The sequence below is a fragment of the Scyliorhinus torazame genome, chromosome 2, assembly GCF_047496885.1.
Source record: "Scyliorhinus torazame isolate Kashiwa2021f chromosome 2, sScyTor2.1, whole genome shotgun sequence".
NCBI lineage: Eukaryota > Metazoa > Chordata > Chondrichthyes > Carcharhiniformes > Scyliorhinidae > Scyliorhinus > Scyliorhinus torazame.
Window position 1 is genome coordinate 84,034,137 of NC_092708.1, and position 17,851 is coordinate 84,051,987.

Here is a 17,851-nt window from a genome sequence, read left to right on the forward strand (position 1 = left end):
CACCCACCCGACAGTGTTCTCCCCCTCCTCACCTCCCCGACAGTGTTCGCCCCCTCCCTCACCCCCCCCGACAGTGTTCTCCCCTCCCTCACCTCCCTGACAGTGTTCTCCCCCTCCTCACCTCCCCGACAGTGTTCGCCCCCTCCCTCACCCCCCCGACAGTGTTCTCCCCCTCCCTCACCTCCCTGACAGTGTTCTCCCCCTCCCTCACCTCCCTGACAGTGTTCTCCCCCTCCCTCAGCTCCCCGACAGTGTTCTCCCCTCTCTCACCCCCCCCGACAATGTTCTCCCCTCCCTCATCCCCCTGACAGTGTTCTCCCCCTCCCTCATCCCCCCGACAGTGTTCTCCCCCTCCCTCATCCCCCCGACAGTGTTCTCCCCCTCCCTGACACCCCCGACAGTGTTCTCCCCCTCCCTCAACCCCCCGACAGTGTTCTCCCCTCCCTTACACTCCGTCAGTGTTCTCCCCCTCCCTCACCCCCTCGACAGTGTTCTCCCCCTCCCTCACTCCCCCCGACAGTGTTCTCCCCTCCCTCACCCACCCGACTGTGTTCTCCCCTCCCTCAACCCCCCCGACAGTGTTCTCCCCCTCCCTCACTCCCCCCGACAGTGTTCTCCCCCTCCCTCACACCCCCGACAGTGTTCTCCCCCTCCCTCACCTCCCCGACAGTGTTCTCCCCCTCCCTCACTCCCCCCGACAGTGTTCTCCCCCTCCTCACCTCCCCGACAGTGTTCTCCCCTCCCTCACACCCCCGACAGTGTTCTCCCCTCCCTCACACCCCCGACGGTGTTCTCCCCCTCCCTCACCTCCCTGACAGTGTTCTCCCCCTCCTCACCTCCCTGACAGTGTTCTCCCCCTCCCTCACCCCCCCGACAGTGTTCTCCCCCTCCCTCACCTCCCTGACAGTGTTCTCCCCCTCCTCACCTCCCTGACAGTGTTCTCCCCCTCCCCCAGCTGCCCGACAGTGTTCTCCCCTCTCTCACCCCCCCGACAATGTTCTCCCCTCCCTCATCCCCCCGACAGTGTTCTCCGCCTCCCTCACATCCCCGACAGTGTTCTCCCCCTCCTCACCTCCCCAACTGTGTTCTCCCCCTCCCTCACCCCCCCGACAGTGTTCTCCCCTCCCTCACACTCCGTCAGTGTTCTCCCCCTCCCTCACCCCCCCGACAGTGTTCACCCCTCCCTCACCCCCCCGACAGTGTTCTGCCCCTCCCTCGCCTCCCCGACAGTGTTCTCCCCCTCCCTCACCTCCCTGACAGTGTTCACCCCTCCCTAACACTCCTACAGTATTCTGCCCCTCCCTCGCCTCCCCGACAGTGTTCTCCCCACCCTCACCCCCCCGACAGTGTTCTCCCCCTCCTCACCTCCCCGACAGTGTTCGCCCTCTCCCTCACTCCCTCGACAGTGTTCTACCCCTCCCTCACCTCCCCGACAGTGTTCTACCCCTCCCTCACCTCCCCGGATAATGTTCACTCCCTCCTCACCGCCTGACTGTAATCTTCCTCCCTCACCTTCCCGGACATTGTTCTCTGCCTCCTCACCGCCTGACTGTAATCTCCCTTCCTCACCCCTCTGGCAGAGTTATTTTCTCTGTGACCCAGGTTGGGCACGTCTATGGCTGGAAGTGGTCGTTCGCAGGTCCCTGTTCATCAGGAGTTGAGCCGGTGACATGCCAGTGGACAGTGGGGTCGCCCTGTATGCAAGCAGCGCAAGCTGAATGTCAGACGCAGAATCCGCGGCCTTGCAGATGAGCTGCTTCACTATGTGCACCCTTTTCTCAACTTTTCCGTTTGACTGTGGATAGTGTGGGCTGGAAGTGACGTGTTTGAACTGATACGACTGGGCAGAGACCATTCACGGCTGCTGAAGCACGGGCCATTGTCACTCATGACAGTGAGTGGGATACCATGCCTGGAGAACGCCTCCTTACAGGCCTTGAAGCCGGTCCGAGATGTGAGGTTTGAGAGCTTCACGACTTCAGGGTAATTGGAAAAGTAATCAATGATTAACACGTAATCACGACCATTTGCCTGAAAGAGGTCGATGCCAACCTTGGACCACAGAGAAGTTTTGATTTCATGCTGCTGAATTGTCTCCTTACTCTGCGCTGGCTGGAAATGTTAACAGATCGCACAGTTAAGGAACATGTTCACGATGTACTGCCTGATCCCAGGTGGCCCTCATGGATTTGACGGAGCACCAAGCTCTGGAGACTGTGTGGAATTACAATCCGGTCCAGTTTGAGTGTAGATCTCCAAATTTCTTTCTCTGTCAGTCTGGCCTCAATAAAAGTTGAGACGGATTCGCACGTAAACAGAAGTTATTTATTTAGCTTGCAAGCTTGAATCATCTTACAGAAACGTAAGAGACATCCAGCCTCTTACATCCCAGAAAACGACTGAACTAAAAGACAAAGGGATCTCTGCAAAATCAATTCAAATGGTATCAAGTTTCACATACTCGACGGACATAGGTCAGCCTATGTCCCTCCAGACCTGTTCGATCTATTCTGATTGGCTCACTTCCAATCCCTTTCTCTGGCCCCTATCAATGCAGCATCACTCTCATAGACACACCTCTTCCTGCTTTCCATGCGGTCTCAAATTCCTTTGTCCCTAACTGCAAGAATCAAAGTGGCTTATTTCTACATTACATTAACTAGTAACTCTAAAGTAACTATTTTATATCACATTCGTCATTCCCTCCTTTTATCATTCCATGATAACCGAACTATCCAATCTATAGCTACGGTTCCTCATCTAAAAAGATCCGTCGCTGCATTTCCAATTCCTGTCTTAGCCCCCCTTCATCTGCCTCACCCTCATGGATTTTAACAGTTAAATTTTTTTTTCGGTGATTGGGGCGGTGATCTGATCTAGTGCACCCCGCATTCTACCCATCACACATTTAAGGATGGCCAGGCCCACAAAGATGCAGCCGATAGCTACCACTAGATACATGGCCATATTTATCAACCAGTCCTTCCATCCTCCAAATCCCCAGTTACCCCAAGAGTCAGGATCCTGCATCCCGTCCAAGTGATCCCGTATGCGATCCATAAATTTAGTAATGTTAGCGGTCAAGTCCTGAACACCCATGATACACTTGCCCTGTACTATGGCGCATACCCCACCCTCACGGGCCAGAAGATAGTCAAGAGCATACCGGTTCTGCATTGCAAACAACCGTAGCTGAGACAACTCCTTAGTTATTGCCCCGAGGGCTCCCAAGGTTTCATTTCCCAAGATGGTAAGGCCGCAAATAAAATAATTCCGATCACTAACAGCCAAGGAACCCCCCACACCTCCCAGTGTCAATACGCTCAGAATGCCCCACCCGGCTGAGTGGCCCCGGTTGGGTGCAAGAACCTGAGGTTTTTTCCAGTTCTCGCAAAATTCAGCAGAGACTGCCCGGCGTGCTAACTGATTATGCAGGTTCCACGCCGAAGGGCAGGGGACTGTGGTAGGGACTAGAGTCCCTATAGCAATTCGGCGGGGAAATGGGGTGACAAAACGTTGGTCGCCGTACCATTAAATAAAAAGTAGTATCCTTGTTCCGTGTGGAGACTAGCATCACAATCAGCATATCGGTTGCGTAAGGACCTCCCAGTAGCCCAGTTTATCCAATTTTGAAATGCCCATTCGGGCCGCCCAGCAATGCGGAAAACCCTATTCCCAACAGTGATATGAGAGACATTCGCCCAGCCACAAAGGAGCTGGAGGCCAGCGTTCAATGGAACGCAAGTGGTGTTATAACAAACGCATTGGCCAGACGCCTGGGTGATATGGCACCTCCTGTCCGTACAGGTGGGAAACAGACATGTTATATTTGTGTCCACCTCTACCAGCAAACAGCCATATCCTTCACTGCTGAAGCAATTCTCGTACGACCGGGAATCCCTATTGGGAGTGAAGTGGCTAGGTATGTACGCCCTCCACCGTCGCAGCCTATCGTACTGTGAATGGGAATTATCCCGAGGGAGGGGAAGGCAAATAGCCGGTGGTGCTGAATCCGGATCGTAAGGAAGAGTGACGTGCTCGGGCAATGGCTCGGAACGCCGACAATGAACCACCGTTTGGGGAGTGCCCCAAAGCGGTGAAACAGAAAATAACCTAGACACCGCTGCGGGGTTTGGGTAGCAGACAACCCGTCCCTGGCCATACAGACGGTGGTAAATCTGGTAGAAGAGATTCATACTACCCGGGTTTTCCTCAGTTTGGCCTTTAATTAACTTAAGTGCATCTCCCGGTAACCTACGTTCTAGCTGTACTTCCCTTCTCACATGCCCCGTCCTCTCTCTAGTCCCTTTCTCTTTCTCATGGTCTCTTCCTACACTCTTCTGACAGCCTGATGTTACCTTTATTGTACCACTTTTAACACATCCAAAATCAAATTTACATGTATTCCAAAAACAAGGCAATGTCCATATAATGTTCCCTTCCCATCGCCGGGACCGGTGCAGCTGCTTCATGACTCCCGCATTCTCCTTAACTTTGATGACCTTCCATGAGTCGATACCATGTCCTCGTATATGGGGGCAGTGAAGAACATCACCTTTGCATAGGTGATGTATCCTTGTAGATTGTTTGGGGCTACACAGATACATAATATTCCCCTTTTCCATGTCCATCGCCAATAACACGCCAAGCGAAGTGAGGCCAAATATCAGACAGACGATGCGTAGCCACTCCATCATGCTCCACACCTGTAAAATAGCACTGGAGAAGGGAGGCAGGTTAGTATCCGACCTTTTACAGTAGTGGAGATGGACTCAATTTACAGTGATGTAGGTGGACCCAAGCACTTCGCCCCTCCACTTTAACTGCTGTGGGGGTGGTAAGGAGAACTTGGAAGGGCCTGTCCCATCGCGGCTCCGACCCCTTCCTAGTCCAATTTTTTGACCATGACATAACTACCGGGCTGGACTGAAAGTGAGCTAGGTACTGGGGCAATGGCTGGTGAGCCGCACGGACTGGGCCATGGAGTTCCTTGAGCACTTGCGTAAGGGCTAGAACATAGGTGGTCATTTCTTCAGTCATCTGATGAAACTGAACCCGTCTGGGAACCTGCAGGCTCCAAGGAGTTCTAAGAGGCCTGCCATAAAGAATCTCGGCGGGAGAGAGCCGGGCTGGTCCCGCAGGTGTAACCCGCAGCTGGAAGAGGGCAACGGGGAGCAACTTAAGCCATGTCAGTCCCGTGTCTGCTCTTAATTTAGCCAATTTAGTTTTGAGGGTCTGATTGTGTCTCTCAACCAACCCGGCTGCCTGCGGTCTGTAAGCACAGTGTAACTGCTGGCGTATGCCCAACTGGGAGCAAAACTCCTTGTTAATTTGTCCAATAAAATGAGGCCCATTATCAGAACTTAACTGAGCTGGTATACCGTACCGGGGAATGATTTCCCTCATCAAGACTTTAACCACAGTAGCAGCTTTACTATAGATAGTCGGATACGCCTCGACCCATCTGCTGAACACATCCACAATGACCAAAACATATTTGTAACATTGACGCCTTTCCAACTCAATGTAATCCATTTGGAGCATCTCAAAGGGACCACTGGGCAACGGGGTTTGCCCCTTCCCACAAGGGATACCTTTTCCGGTGTTATATTGCTGACAAATCAAACACCGATTACTGATACTTTGGGCCAACCCCTGCATTTTAGGGTGCCACCAAGTGTCCAGCAACAAATCACTAGTCCCTCGAGCCCCTCAATGAGTTGCAAAGTGTACACATTCGATGACCCATAAAGCCAGTACATCAGACATACAAGTCTGATGTGCAGGCGTGGTCCATAAAGAGGAAACAGAATCATATGTACAACCTAACCGTTTCCACATTTGTTTATCACTCTCAGGAGCGTCCTCCTGTAACCTTATGACGTCTTGGATGGTTGGCATTGGCTTGTCAGAAGCACACACATTCATAGTAGATCGTTTAGTCTGACTTAACATTTTAGGCACCATCACTTGCTGAATTTGTGCGGCTGTGCGCGCTGCACAATCTGCTCGTTCATTACCAACGTCAACTGGGGTTGTACCATTCGTGTGGACAGCGCATTTAATAACGGAAATCTGCGCTGGCAGAAGGAGGGCCTGCAGTAGGTCATTAACTAAACCCCGGTGGGATATTTGACCACATATAATCATATCAGGTTGTTCTGACGAAATGTCACTCAAATCGCCCCTTATTGTGGTAGTTTCCTGAATCAAGGCTAAACAGTCGTGGCCAGGTGCGTCTTCATGGACAGGGGGACCACTAAGAAAACAGGCTGGATTGATAGTGGTACAGTATTTAAATGTCAGACGTGGATTGTTCAAAAGGTATATCTCATACCTATTCTGACGAGCTGCGGTAAGATGCTGACCATTCGCCCCATATCCCTGGCATGGTACTGGTCATGGACCTGACGTGTAATATGAGGGCTTACCGAAGCTGACTGTGGCCATAAATGTGGTGATATTGTAACAAAATCGGCTGTACCTTCTTTTCCCGTGACTGTGGCTGTAACCTTGACTGGCCATTCGGTCTCAAGTAATGGCCGGTATTTGTCAACCAACTCCCTGTTTCGTCCAGTTCTGTCATAGGCCAGGGTAACGTGATGCAGTGACTGTTCAATGTCTAACGTCCACCACTGGGGGGGGTGATAGAAATATAGCACTGTTGTCTCATCCTCCTCTTCGCTGATCCACCCACCCAAAGTCACTATATTGGAGCTCCTGCTGGTAAACTACCATTTCTGCCGCTTGTTGGGGTCGCAGATCATCCTTTTTCATTACATACTCAGTCTTAACCTTTGTAACTGAGCCTCCTTCTTGGCCTACACCCTCCTTCCAGTAAAATCTGACTGCCCTTGCCATCTGGGAAGGGTCGTTCTCCGTCCAATTCATGTTATTACATTTCACAGCAGTAACCACAGAAGGTGGTAGGCAATGCATTAACATAGCACAGTATTGAGGGGAATTCTGACCATTTTGATACAGCAAATCGCCTAACTGCCCCCGGTAGATTTCATTAAAACGCCCCAGAAATTCCTATGGCTCGTCAATCTTCCTAGGTTTTAGGTCTAAGATAACAGAAAGATTTATGGGCCTTTGAAATGTGCTATTCAACGCATTCAAGATCTGTGTCCTTCTTTTCTCTATTTGCTCTCTTTTTTTTTAAAACTTAAAAATGTTTGAAAATTCAAATTGAATTACTGCAACTTGCAAGCTTAGCTCTGATCTCAACTCAGAACTAAATTTACAATTTGCTTAACACAAACTTGTATAACATTTACAACTTAATTATTTCTTTATCTTAACAATTTTTCTTTTAACAAGTTTTTTTTCTTTTACATACACATAAGTATTAGCAAAATCAACTATCATAAGTATTAGCAAAATCAACTATCATCTCCAGATTGACACTTTTTAAAATGGTGTCCATGATCTTCTTTAAGTTTCTATTAATCTCCAGATAAAATGAGATAAACCTTATTTCAAGTAAGTAAAATTTAAGATTCTGGCAATTTCAATCAATTGCTTTCGAAAATAATAACTTTTATCAAAGAGGTGGAGAAACCCACTGGTTTCCTTTAATTAATTCAAAACGTAACTTTGCTGGTGTTCACTGACTCAAAGGAAAGGTATCCGATTACACTACGGCTGCTGCTGTTATCTCAAAGCCTGAGTGAGAAGCACTGTCTGTTTTCAACTCCGCCTGCTGCTGTTAACCCTTTGAGAGACTTCTGCTTCAACCAATATGCAGCATTCCTCACAATCTCAACTAGACCTCGGAACTTTACAGTCCAAGGAGACAATTTTAGCTTAATCAACTATATATTTAAAACACTCACACATAGAGTTGAACCATCTTCAGATTTAAAAACAGTTATACTGGACTGAACCTTCATTAATGAAGTCACATCAGCCTCTGAACCCATATAATAGACTGAACCTTCATTAATTAAGTCACATCAGCCTCTGAACCCTGATAATAGACTGAACCTTCATTATTAAAGTCCCATCAGCCCAAAACCCTAACCCAAGCCGAAACAACAATATGAAATCCCATCAATTAAAGTGCTAATCCCCAGACTGACCTGTGATTTCGTCGAGGCGGTCTTTCTGTGCCAACCGCGAGTGACCAGACTAATCAGACGATAAGAAGAGGGGAACAATCAATGCGCGGTCGTTTTCCAGTTCTACATTGAGGGCCCTTTGTTCCCCATCTTCCTGTTCATAATCAGTCTAATTCTGATTCCGCAGTTGGATCAGGATCGCCCAGAGAAATCCCGGGTTTCGGCACCAAATGTAGATCTCCAAATTTCTTTCTCTGTCAGTCTGGCCTCAATAAAAGTTGAGACGGATTCGCACGTAAACAGAAGTTATTTATTTAGCTTGCAAGCTTGAATCATCTTACAGAAACGTAAGAGACATCCAGCCTCTTACATCCCAGAAAACGACTGAACTAAAAGACAAAGGGATCTCTGCAAAATCAATTCAAATGGTATCAAGTTTCACATACTCGACGGACATAGGTCAGCCTATGTCCCTCCTGACCTGTTCGATCTATTCTGATTGGCTCACTTCCAATCCCTTTCTCTGGCCCCTATCAATGCAGCATCACTCTCATAGACACACCTCTTCCTGCTTTTTCCATGCGGTCTCAAATTCCTTTGTCCCTAACTGCAAGAATCAAAGTGGCTTATTTCTACATTACATTAACTAGTAACTCTAAAGTAACTATTTTATATCACATTCGTCATGAGGAGGATACTATCAACCACCGTCAGATCGTCAGTTACATTGAAAAATTGAGGGCACTGCCCTTTTGCCATCCATTGGCGAGGTGTTGCATAACACGCTGCAAGAGGGGGTCTTTGGCTGTCTCCTCACGGATACGAATCACCTTCTCATCAGATGCCGGGAGGGTGCTAGCACACAGCTGCACCTGTGACTCAACCGTGACTCAATTTGCCGGATGACATTCAGTGGTTCACTAGGCACGGTGATGGAGCGGGACAGTGTATCGGCAATGATGAGCTCCTTGCCAGGCGTGTAGACCAGGTCAAAGTCGTACCTTCTGAGTTTGAGGAGGATGCACTGCAACCGAGGTGTCATGTCATTAAGGTCCTTGTAGATAATGTGGACCAGGGGCCTGTGATCTGTCTTGACTAAGAATGTCGGCAGGCCGTAGACATAGTCGTGAAACTTGAGAATGCCAGTGAGAAGGCCCAGGCATTCCTTCTCGATTTGTGCATACCTTTGTTCGGTGGGCGTCATTGCCCTTGATGCGTAGGCAACCGGTGCGCAGGATAAGGTGTCCTCGCGTTGCAGCAGGACCGCACCGATGCCAACCTGGCTCACATCTGTCGAGATTTTGGTTTCCCTGTCTGGGTCGAAAAATGCCAATACGCGTGCAGTGGTGAGCTTGGCTTTCAGCTCCAACCACTCTGCCTGATGGATCGCCTTCCACTCGAAGGCAGTGAACTTCTTCACTAGGTTTCGTAGGGCCGTGGTGTGTGAGGCCATGTTTGGGATGAACTTGCCCAGAAAATTGACCATGCCCAGGAAGCACAATGCCGCCTTCTTGTCTTCTGGGACCTTCATGGCTGCGATGGCCTTGACCTTGTCTGTGTTGGGGCACACGCCCTGCTGAGAGATCTGGTTCTTAGGAATTTGAGTGTCGACATGCCAAAGCAACATTTGGCCCTGTTCAGATTCAGGCCATTGGCGTGGACGCGGTGGAATACCTGCTGGAGACGGGAAACATGCTCCTCAGGGGTCGTGGACCATATGATGACGTCGTCCACGTACACACGAACCCCTTCGATGCCCTCCATCATCTGCTCCATGATGCGATGAAATATTTCCGATGTCGAGACGATGCCGAACGGCATACGGTTATAGCAGTACCTGCCAAACGGTGTGTTGAAGGTGCAGAGCCTTCTGCTGGACTCATCCAGCTGGATTTGCCAGAATCCATGTGACATAGAACATAGAACATAACAGCGCAGTACAGGCCCTTCGGCCCTCGATGTTGCGCCGACCTGTGAGACCACTCTAAAGCCCATCTACACTATTCCCTTATCGTCCATATGTCAATGCATCTAACTTCGTGAAAAACCATGCATGTGCCATCTCACTGGTGAGTTCCTCCCGCGTCGGGATGGGGTAGTGTTCACGCATTATATTCTGGTTGAGATCCTTGGGATCAATGCAGATGCGCAGGTCTCCAGAGGGTTTTTTAACCACCACCATCGAGCTGACACAGTCAGTTGGTTCGGTTAACCTGGAAATGATCCCCTGCTGCTGCAGCTCCTTGAGCTGTTCCTTCAGGCGCTCCTTCAGCGGAGCCGGGACCCGGCGTGGTGCATGGACCACTGGCTTGGCATCAGGTCGCAGTAGGACCTTGTACCGATATGGCAAAGTGCCCATCCCGTCAAACACAGCTGGATACTGAGCGAGGATGTCGTCAATGCCAGCTTGAAGTTCAACTTTGGAAGATGTCGTTGAATAAACCCGCTGCACCAGGTTTAGCTTTTTGCAGGCATGCGTGCCCAGTAGGGATGCCCTGTCCGGCTTGACAATTTCAAACCTTAGCCGTGCATGGGTCCTCCGGTTGGAGACGAGTAGATGGCAGGACCCCAGTGCCGTGATGGCATTACCGTTATAGTCCAGGAGCTGGCAGGCTGCTGGAAGGACTCGTCCTCTGGATCCGTTGTACTGCAAGGATCAGAATCCTGTAATCGTCGTTGCACATTCTGGACACGCTGTCGTCGGAATTGGGAGCACTGGCCTCTGACTGGTGGTGCAGACCTGCACAAGGCTGCATAGTATCCAGGTTTCCCGCAGTTTAAACATTGCCTGTCTCTTGCAGGGCAGTGTCCCTTTAAGTGGGTGTTGCCACAGTTTGGGCACGCATTGACGTCGACGTCGTGACGCGGCGTATGTCGTCGCACATGCGCAGTGCGGTTGGCGGACGTCTGCACCTGCGTAGTGTGGGTGTCGGCCGCTTCGTTATCCCGTTCGCATCGCGCATGCGCGGGGCTCCGGGAAAAGTGCACAAGATGGACGATGTCTTCAATGCTGAGGCGCTGCATCTGGGAGATGGCCTGCACACTCACTGCCTCGTGGGAGGCAGGTTTCTCATTTTCAGCCGATTTGTATTGGGAATACCGATTTTCCGCGTGCTCATGCACTGTACATGTTTCAATCGCGACTGGCAGGGTCATATGCTTGATTTTTAAGAGTTGCCCTCTCAGAGGATCAGAGTGAACTCCAAACACGATTTGGTCTCTGATCATGGAGTCAGCAATATCACCAAAGTTGCAGGACAGCGCTAGCAGGCGGAGGCTAGTTAAGAAGGCATTGAAAGACGTTTGAATATGTAGCGCTCGAAGATTTCATTGGTGTCCACTTCACTGTGACTATCGAACTTGTGCAGGATGGTCTGAAACTTTGTCGTGTCCTGGCCTTCGGTGAAGTTAAACGAGTTGAAGAGTTCGATGGTTTGATCACCTTCTGTTGAGAGGAAAAGCGCGATCTTTCTTGCATTAGACGCACGTTCGAGGTCTGAGGCTTTGAAGTACAGCAAAAGCTTTTGCTTGGATATCCGCCAGTTGGCACTGAGAGTGCCGGAGGTCCTGAGCTAGTGAGGAGCCTGAATCTTCTTCATGGTGCCGGGATACATTTGCTGGTCGTCATGGAATAGACTGAGGTAAGCCACCTTAAATTAGTAGTCTCCTGGTATCACGTCGTGTTAGGTACACTGGTCTAACACTGGCTGCAACTGGATGCAGCTTAGATCAGAAAAATGCTCCAGACCTTGAAGTTAGTTCAATCAGATTTATTGAACTAATAGCACAGTTAGCACCGTTCTCTGTGAGTTCAGCTCTCTGCTAACTTAAGTGTGGTTACTCTGTCTGACTGAACCAGACTAGCTCTTAGCCACGTGGTGGAGGTGTGAGATTGTAACAACATCCTTGACTGACTCTCTAGATGTTCATCAGTGGAAAGAGGAGGAGTGTGAGTGCCTCATGTCTTTTATAGTCAGATCCCACCCCTGAGTGTCCTGCCTGCTTATTGGTTATGTCCTGTTCTCTCTGTCCATTAGCTGCTTGTCTGTATATCATTATGTGTGTGTCTGCATATCATGACAACCTGGCCCAGATTCATCCTCACCCCAGTGAGGTTGGTCCTCCTGCAATTAATTATCTTTATTCTTGAATGCTTAATGACCTTTTCTATTGCAAACCTAAACCTCGCGATACTATGATGTGCCTTCATTGAATAGGGGTGACATGGTAGCACAGTGGTTAGCACTGTTGCTTCACAGCACCAGGGATCCAGGTTTGATTCCCGGCTTGGGACACTGTCTGTGCGGAGTCTGCACGTTCTTTTGAAAAGTAGTCAAAGTTATTTTGTCGGTGAATGCATCTCCTTGTGCACATCAAGGTTTGACAGACAGGAAATGGGATGAATGACCAGTTGAATAAAATACTGTGAATGCTTGAAATCTGAAATAAAAACATAAAATGCTGGAAAGATTCAGCAGGTCTGGCAGCATCTGTGGAGAGAGAGAAACAGAGGGCGTCGTTTAAAGGAAAAAAACAGAGTGCCCGTTTTGGACAGGCTTAGCAACGTCGTTCTCGGCGCATGTAGCACCACGAAACACCCCGCTATCGAACCGGACTCAGTTATTGTTTCGGGCCTCAGTGGGACGTGGCCAATAAATCACGCCCAGAGTTAACGTTTTGAGTCTGCGTCATACAGAGTGGAAAGGGTAAATCTGTTTCTCTCTCCACAGATGCTGCCAGACCTGCTGAGTCCTACCAGCATTTTCTGTCTTTATTTATGAAAGACCAGTTGACCTGTTTGTTGATGGTGTTGGCTGAGGGAAACCTGCTGGCCAGGACACCAGGAAACCTCCCCTGATTTTCTGTGAATAGTGACGAGATTTCGTTTTGGGTATCAGTACAGGCTAATGGGCCTTGATTTAACATCCGATAGAAAGCACCTCTGACAATGCAGTATCCCTCAGTGCTGCACTGAGGAGTTGAATGATTGTTCTGCGTTGCAATTTTTCACAATAGTTGTTTAAATCTATTTTCATTGCTCCATAGCTCGGACGTTCGCAGGTGTTTTCTACAATGACAACAAATCCCGAATTTCAGGAATGCAGGAGTTAGAAGGGGATATTTTAAAAATGGTAAGTTTAGCTTGATAAAGAGTAATGCTATGAACAATTAATACTCTGTAATGCAGATTTTGAAAAAAAAAACGTTTTAAATAATAATTTTAAAATAATTTACCTGTATACATTGCCATAATTTACTGTTGTCTAGTCATTGAATTGTTAACTTATCTTCTATCCTTAATTAAAATTTTGAAATTATGAAAGATTGATTTTTAAATCATCAAAAAAGAGAGGATATTAGCCCCCCTCCCCCCTCCCCCCCCCCACCTTCCGCCCTCCACCCATTTATTTGTGTGAGATCAGTGTTTGCTGCATTTAACATAACAGCCTCGGTATGCTATGCACCTGGGTCTATGCTATCTATTTGTTGCCAGTAGCTTGTACCATCTTCCTCATGTTTTCTTTACTTTTGTCCTTCTCCTGGAAGATCTTTTGCGTTATAACTTTCCTACTTGATTTTGGTATCTTCTTTTCTTGGTTCTTTTCAGACCTTCCAATCTAAGAAAAATGTTATGAGGTTGAAGATGTTGCCAAGTACCAAAGGTGTGAGGCAATCAAGTTGGCTGAGGTATCAAAGGCTGCCTCAGGCACTGCAAATTTTACATAACAAGTGCTCAAGAGAATGATCCATAGCTCATTGGGGAAGAAGCTAGACATGACGTTTCATTCCAGATTTAAATAGCTGAAGGAATTTTTTAATGGTCTGCTTAGCAACAGTGGTAACATTTTATATTGATCTCCTGCATACATTTTCATGCCAAGGTGAAGGCAGATTTTGACGCAGGAATGCTGAGAAATTCACGGCATTGATTGGCGCGATGGTTTCCTAATACATTCCCACATTGCAACGATTTTGGTGGAGGAAGCTTTTTGGTGGTCGTAGCAACCCAGCCAAAGTGACGGGTTCAGCAGCACGACCAGGGAGAGGAGTCGGCTGCACAGCGGAGAGCCATTCACCTAAGTCGGAGCTAGTCCTGATGCTGCATAAATGGGAGAACATTGAAAGAGCAGCTCACGCATTGGCACACAGTGATCATTGCGCTCGGAGAACTTCCAGAGCAGTTTAGGTGGAGGCACTGAGGTAATTGTGGGGCAGTGCTCTGCTGGACAAAGCAGAGATGTTGAGGCAGACATTCCCAAGTAGTTGGTGGCAAATGAGGCTACCCCTGGATCGGTGGCTCAGTTCTCCGAGGCCGTGAAATATAGTGATGAGGAACAGCTTTTCCAGCAACACAGGTAGCACTTTGGTGCAGAGGGTCGCAGAGGTGATACCCAAGAGCAGAGAGGGCGCAACGGTGATACGCTCACCATCCCGTGTATCGCTAAAGTCCCCATTTCTGGGACATGCTGGAGCAACATTGCTACTGGAGGCTGTGTCTATCGAGGCCGGTGGTTTCTGATTGTGTGCGCCCATGATGAGGACCACAGGTCTCACCAGCCGCATGGGCACATCCTGGCAGTGGCCGGGTAAATAACAATAACCTTGAACTTCTTTGCCTCTGGAGAGTATCTAGGAGGAGCAGTGTACCTGCGTGGAATTTTACAAATGGTCACCCATCATAGCATCAGGGAGGTGACAGCTGCCCTGTTTGTGAAGGCATTGGAGTTCATTGACCCATGAATTGAAACCCTTTCCTGCCACACCACTCTTTGACCCATGCATTTATCTCTCATCTCACTGACCTTATGTCAATTTTCTTGTTGCACAGGTAGTACTTTGTGGTTCTGCTTTTTAATTTAGTCCCTGGCTGCTCATATTCCCTCACCATAACCTCTTTCTTAGAACTAACTATGTTGTTGGTACTGACGTAGCGCATGGCAACTAGATCTTTCCCCTCCTATTTCAAAATCCCCGATAGCCCTGAGATGTTCTTAACCCTGGCACCGGATGGGCAACACAGCCTCCGGTTCTCACACCCTCAGCTGCAGAGAACAGTCCCTAACCCCCTAATTATATTGTCCCTCACCATGACTACATTTCATTTTACTCCCTCAGTTTGAGTAGCCTCCCTGTGCCATGATGCTGTGATCAGTTTGCTCATCCACCCTGCAGTCCCTGTTCTCATAGAACCAGACTGTAAGAACCCCAAACCTATTGGACAAGTGTAAAGGTTGAGGATCCTCCAGTGCTACCTTCTGGATCCCCATGCCTGCTTCACTCACAGTCACACCCTCCTGCCACTGACAGTGGACCAAATCTGAAGTACTTAATCCAAGAGGTGTGATCATACTCTGGAACAAAGTAACCAGATAACAATCACCCTCCCTGACATATCACAATGGCCGAAGCTCAAACTCCAGTTCATCAACACTGAACCATAAATTCAACACTTGAACCTTAAGCTGCAGACATTTACTGCAGATGCGATTGCTGCGCACCATACAGGTGCCCATCAGTATCCATGTGCTACAGCTGGAATACATCACCTGCCCTGCCATCTTTATTGTGATTTTATTTAACTAACTAGGCTTTCAAGTTTTGAAAATCACTCAATTGTCTATCCATAGCTTTTAATCTCAGTAAGCATCTTGTTTAATTTATTACATTTAGTTATATGCTTTATGTCTTCATCGTATCTTAACCCACAATCCTAATTTAACCTTATTTGTTTATTTTTTTCCGTGCATCAAGCAGAATCTCTTAATTCCACCTCACTAAATTCCCTTGCACTCTGGTGAAATCTGCATTCAGCCTAATTTGGATGGATCATAGAATCCCTATCCTCTCATAGAATCCCTACAGTGCAGAAGGGGGCCATTCCGCCCATCATGTCTGCACCGACCCTCTGAAAGAGCACCCTACATAGGCCCAATCTCCCATCCTATCCCTGTAACCCCAGCTAGGGCAATTTAGCATAGTCAATCCACCTAACCTGGATATCTTTGGACTGTGGGAGGAAACCGGAGCACCCGGAGGAAACCCACGCACACACGGGGAGAAAGTGCAAACACCACACAGACAGCCACCCGAGGTCGGATTTGAACCTGGGTCTCTGGCGCTGTGAGGCAGAAGGGCTAACCACTGTGCCGCCACGGTGATCCCCTGACATGGATTTTGCATCCAAAGAAAAGGCCAGTGACTCGAATTGATGACCTGAACTCTTTGAATGTTTGACTGACTTGTGTTTTTCTGTGAGGATCCCTCCGTCATTCCAGTGATTGGAGCTGAGAATTTGATTGATATTTCAGTCTCGTATATAATTTCCTGTTTACACTGTCAGTCACAACATGCCAGCCTGTTTCCGTGGAAGAGGTGGGAAAAAGGGTGCTCTGGAAGAATTACACTAATCTTGGAGAAGTGGTTCAACATAAAATCATTATGAAATTGGAATCCAAGGATAACATTTTTCTGAATGGAGGCCAATTCCTAACTCTCTGTTTGGATGTTGGAGCCAAGGAAAATGTCGTTTAGAGTCGAGATAGTCTCTTTGGGTCTGGTTTGAGAAGTTATTTGGGTTTAAGACGTTTTGTAAAACAAGTACAGTCTTTAGCTATTACATTTATGATGTTTTTCTTCCCACAGCTTAATGCTTCTCTCTTTTTTCTGAATGGTTACCACACATCTGTTGTTGCAGATTTAAGGTAAAGTAAAACAGAATATTATATACTGAATTATTGAGAGCCACAATACGATTTGATAATCACATAAATATTTTATGGACTTCTAACTAAACTGGGTGACAGTACTAACAATCTAACATGTCATTTACAGTGAGGCTGACGGCAGTGTGTCTGTCTTGAACATGTTTATACTCTCATCCAATGTGACGAACCCTGAGGTATTGAGCAGTGTGCAAAATTACATTACGAACTGCAGATCTAACACTGGAAGTTGCCAGTTTGTGCTAAATCATCAGCTATCATATAAAGGTAAAAGGCAGCTTTTCAGGCAGCCACTATTACTTTCAATCCAGTCAATTATTTTTTACTTAGCAGTTATGATTACTTAATTACTGATTAAATAATAAATTTATCCAATGGACTTTGACCACCTACTATAAAAGCCAACTACAGTTGAAAGCAGAATAACTGTCATCGACAGACTTCCCTGTTATCCATTTAATGTTCGACAGCAACAAAACAATATTCAATTCTGGCTGCATTGACCAATTTAAAATTTAAATATCGAGTGAAGTAGGACGATAACAATGTGTTATGAGATTTCCAATCTCCTGTATGGACATTTAAAAGGGTTTGGACCACAACGATACATCAATCTAACGCATCATAACTCTTTGTGCCTTCATGCCGGCAAAATGGACACTTCTGTTTTTCATGCAGGCCATCCCTCCAAATGGCACCACAAATTCGAGACTCATTTTCTGCCAAAATATAAGTTTAGTGTTGTTGGTCCATGCTGACTAATGCTAAGTTGAGACCATCAAAACATATTTTATGTCGGACCTTTAACCTCAATTTCGAATGATTCAAAAACAGATCCCTGAATGAAAGAACAATCAACTCCACTTGTTATCCTTGGTTCGGAATTTGCAGAAATTCCATCTCACGGAATTACAGAACGTTTAAAGTGCACTCCTTGCTGTCCTCTCTGCGGGAGCAGCTCACTTAGTCCCGTTACCGCACATTTTCTCAGGAGCCCGGCAAATCTTTCCTCTTCAGTTGATTATCTAACTCCTGCTTTGAAAGCCACAATTGAATCTGCCTCTG

At 47.7% G+C, this 17,851-nt stretch overlaps 1 protein-coding gene across 1 annotated transcript in view; it reads left to right on the forward strand.

Annotated features, from left to right (window-relative positions):
• heg1 (heart development protein with EGF-like domains 1) overlaps positions 1-17,851 on the forward strand; it is a 178,788-nt gene that overhangs the window by 143,760 nt on the left and 17,177 nt on the right. The window contains exons 5-7 of the mRNA XM_072473269.1: positions 13,110-13,195; positions 16,707-16,765; positions 16,896-17,053. Of these exons, the coding sequence (XP_072329370.1) occupies positions 13,110-13,195; positions 16,707-16,765; positions 16,896-17,053 (303 nt within the window). The remainder of the gene's footprint in view (positions 1-13,109; positions 13,196-16,706; positions 16,766-16,895; positions 17,054-17,851) is intronic.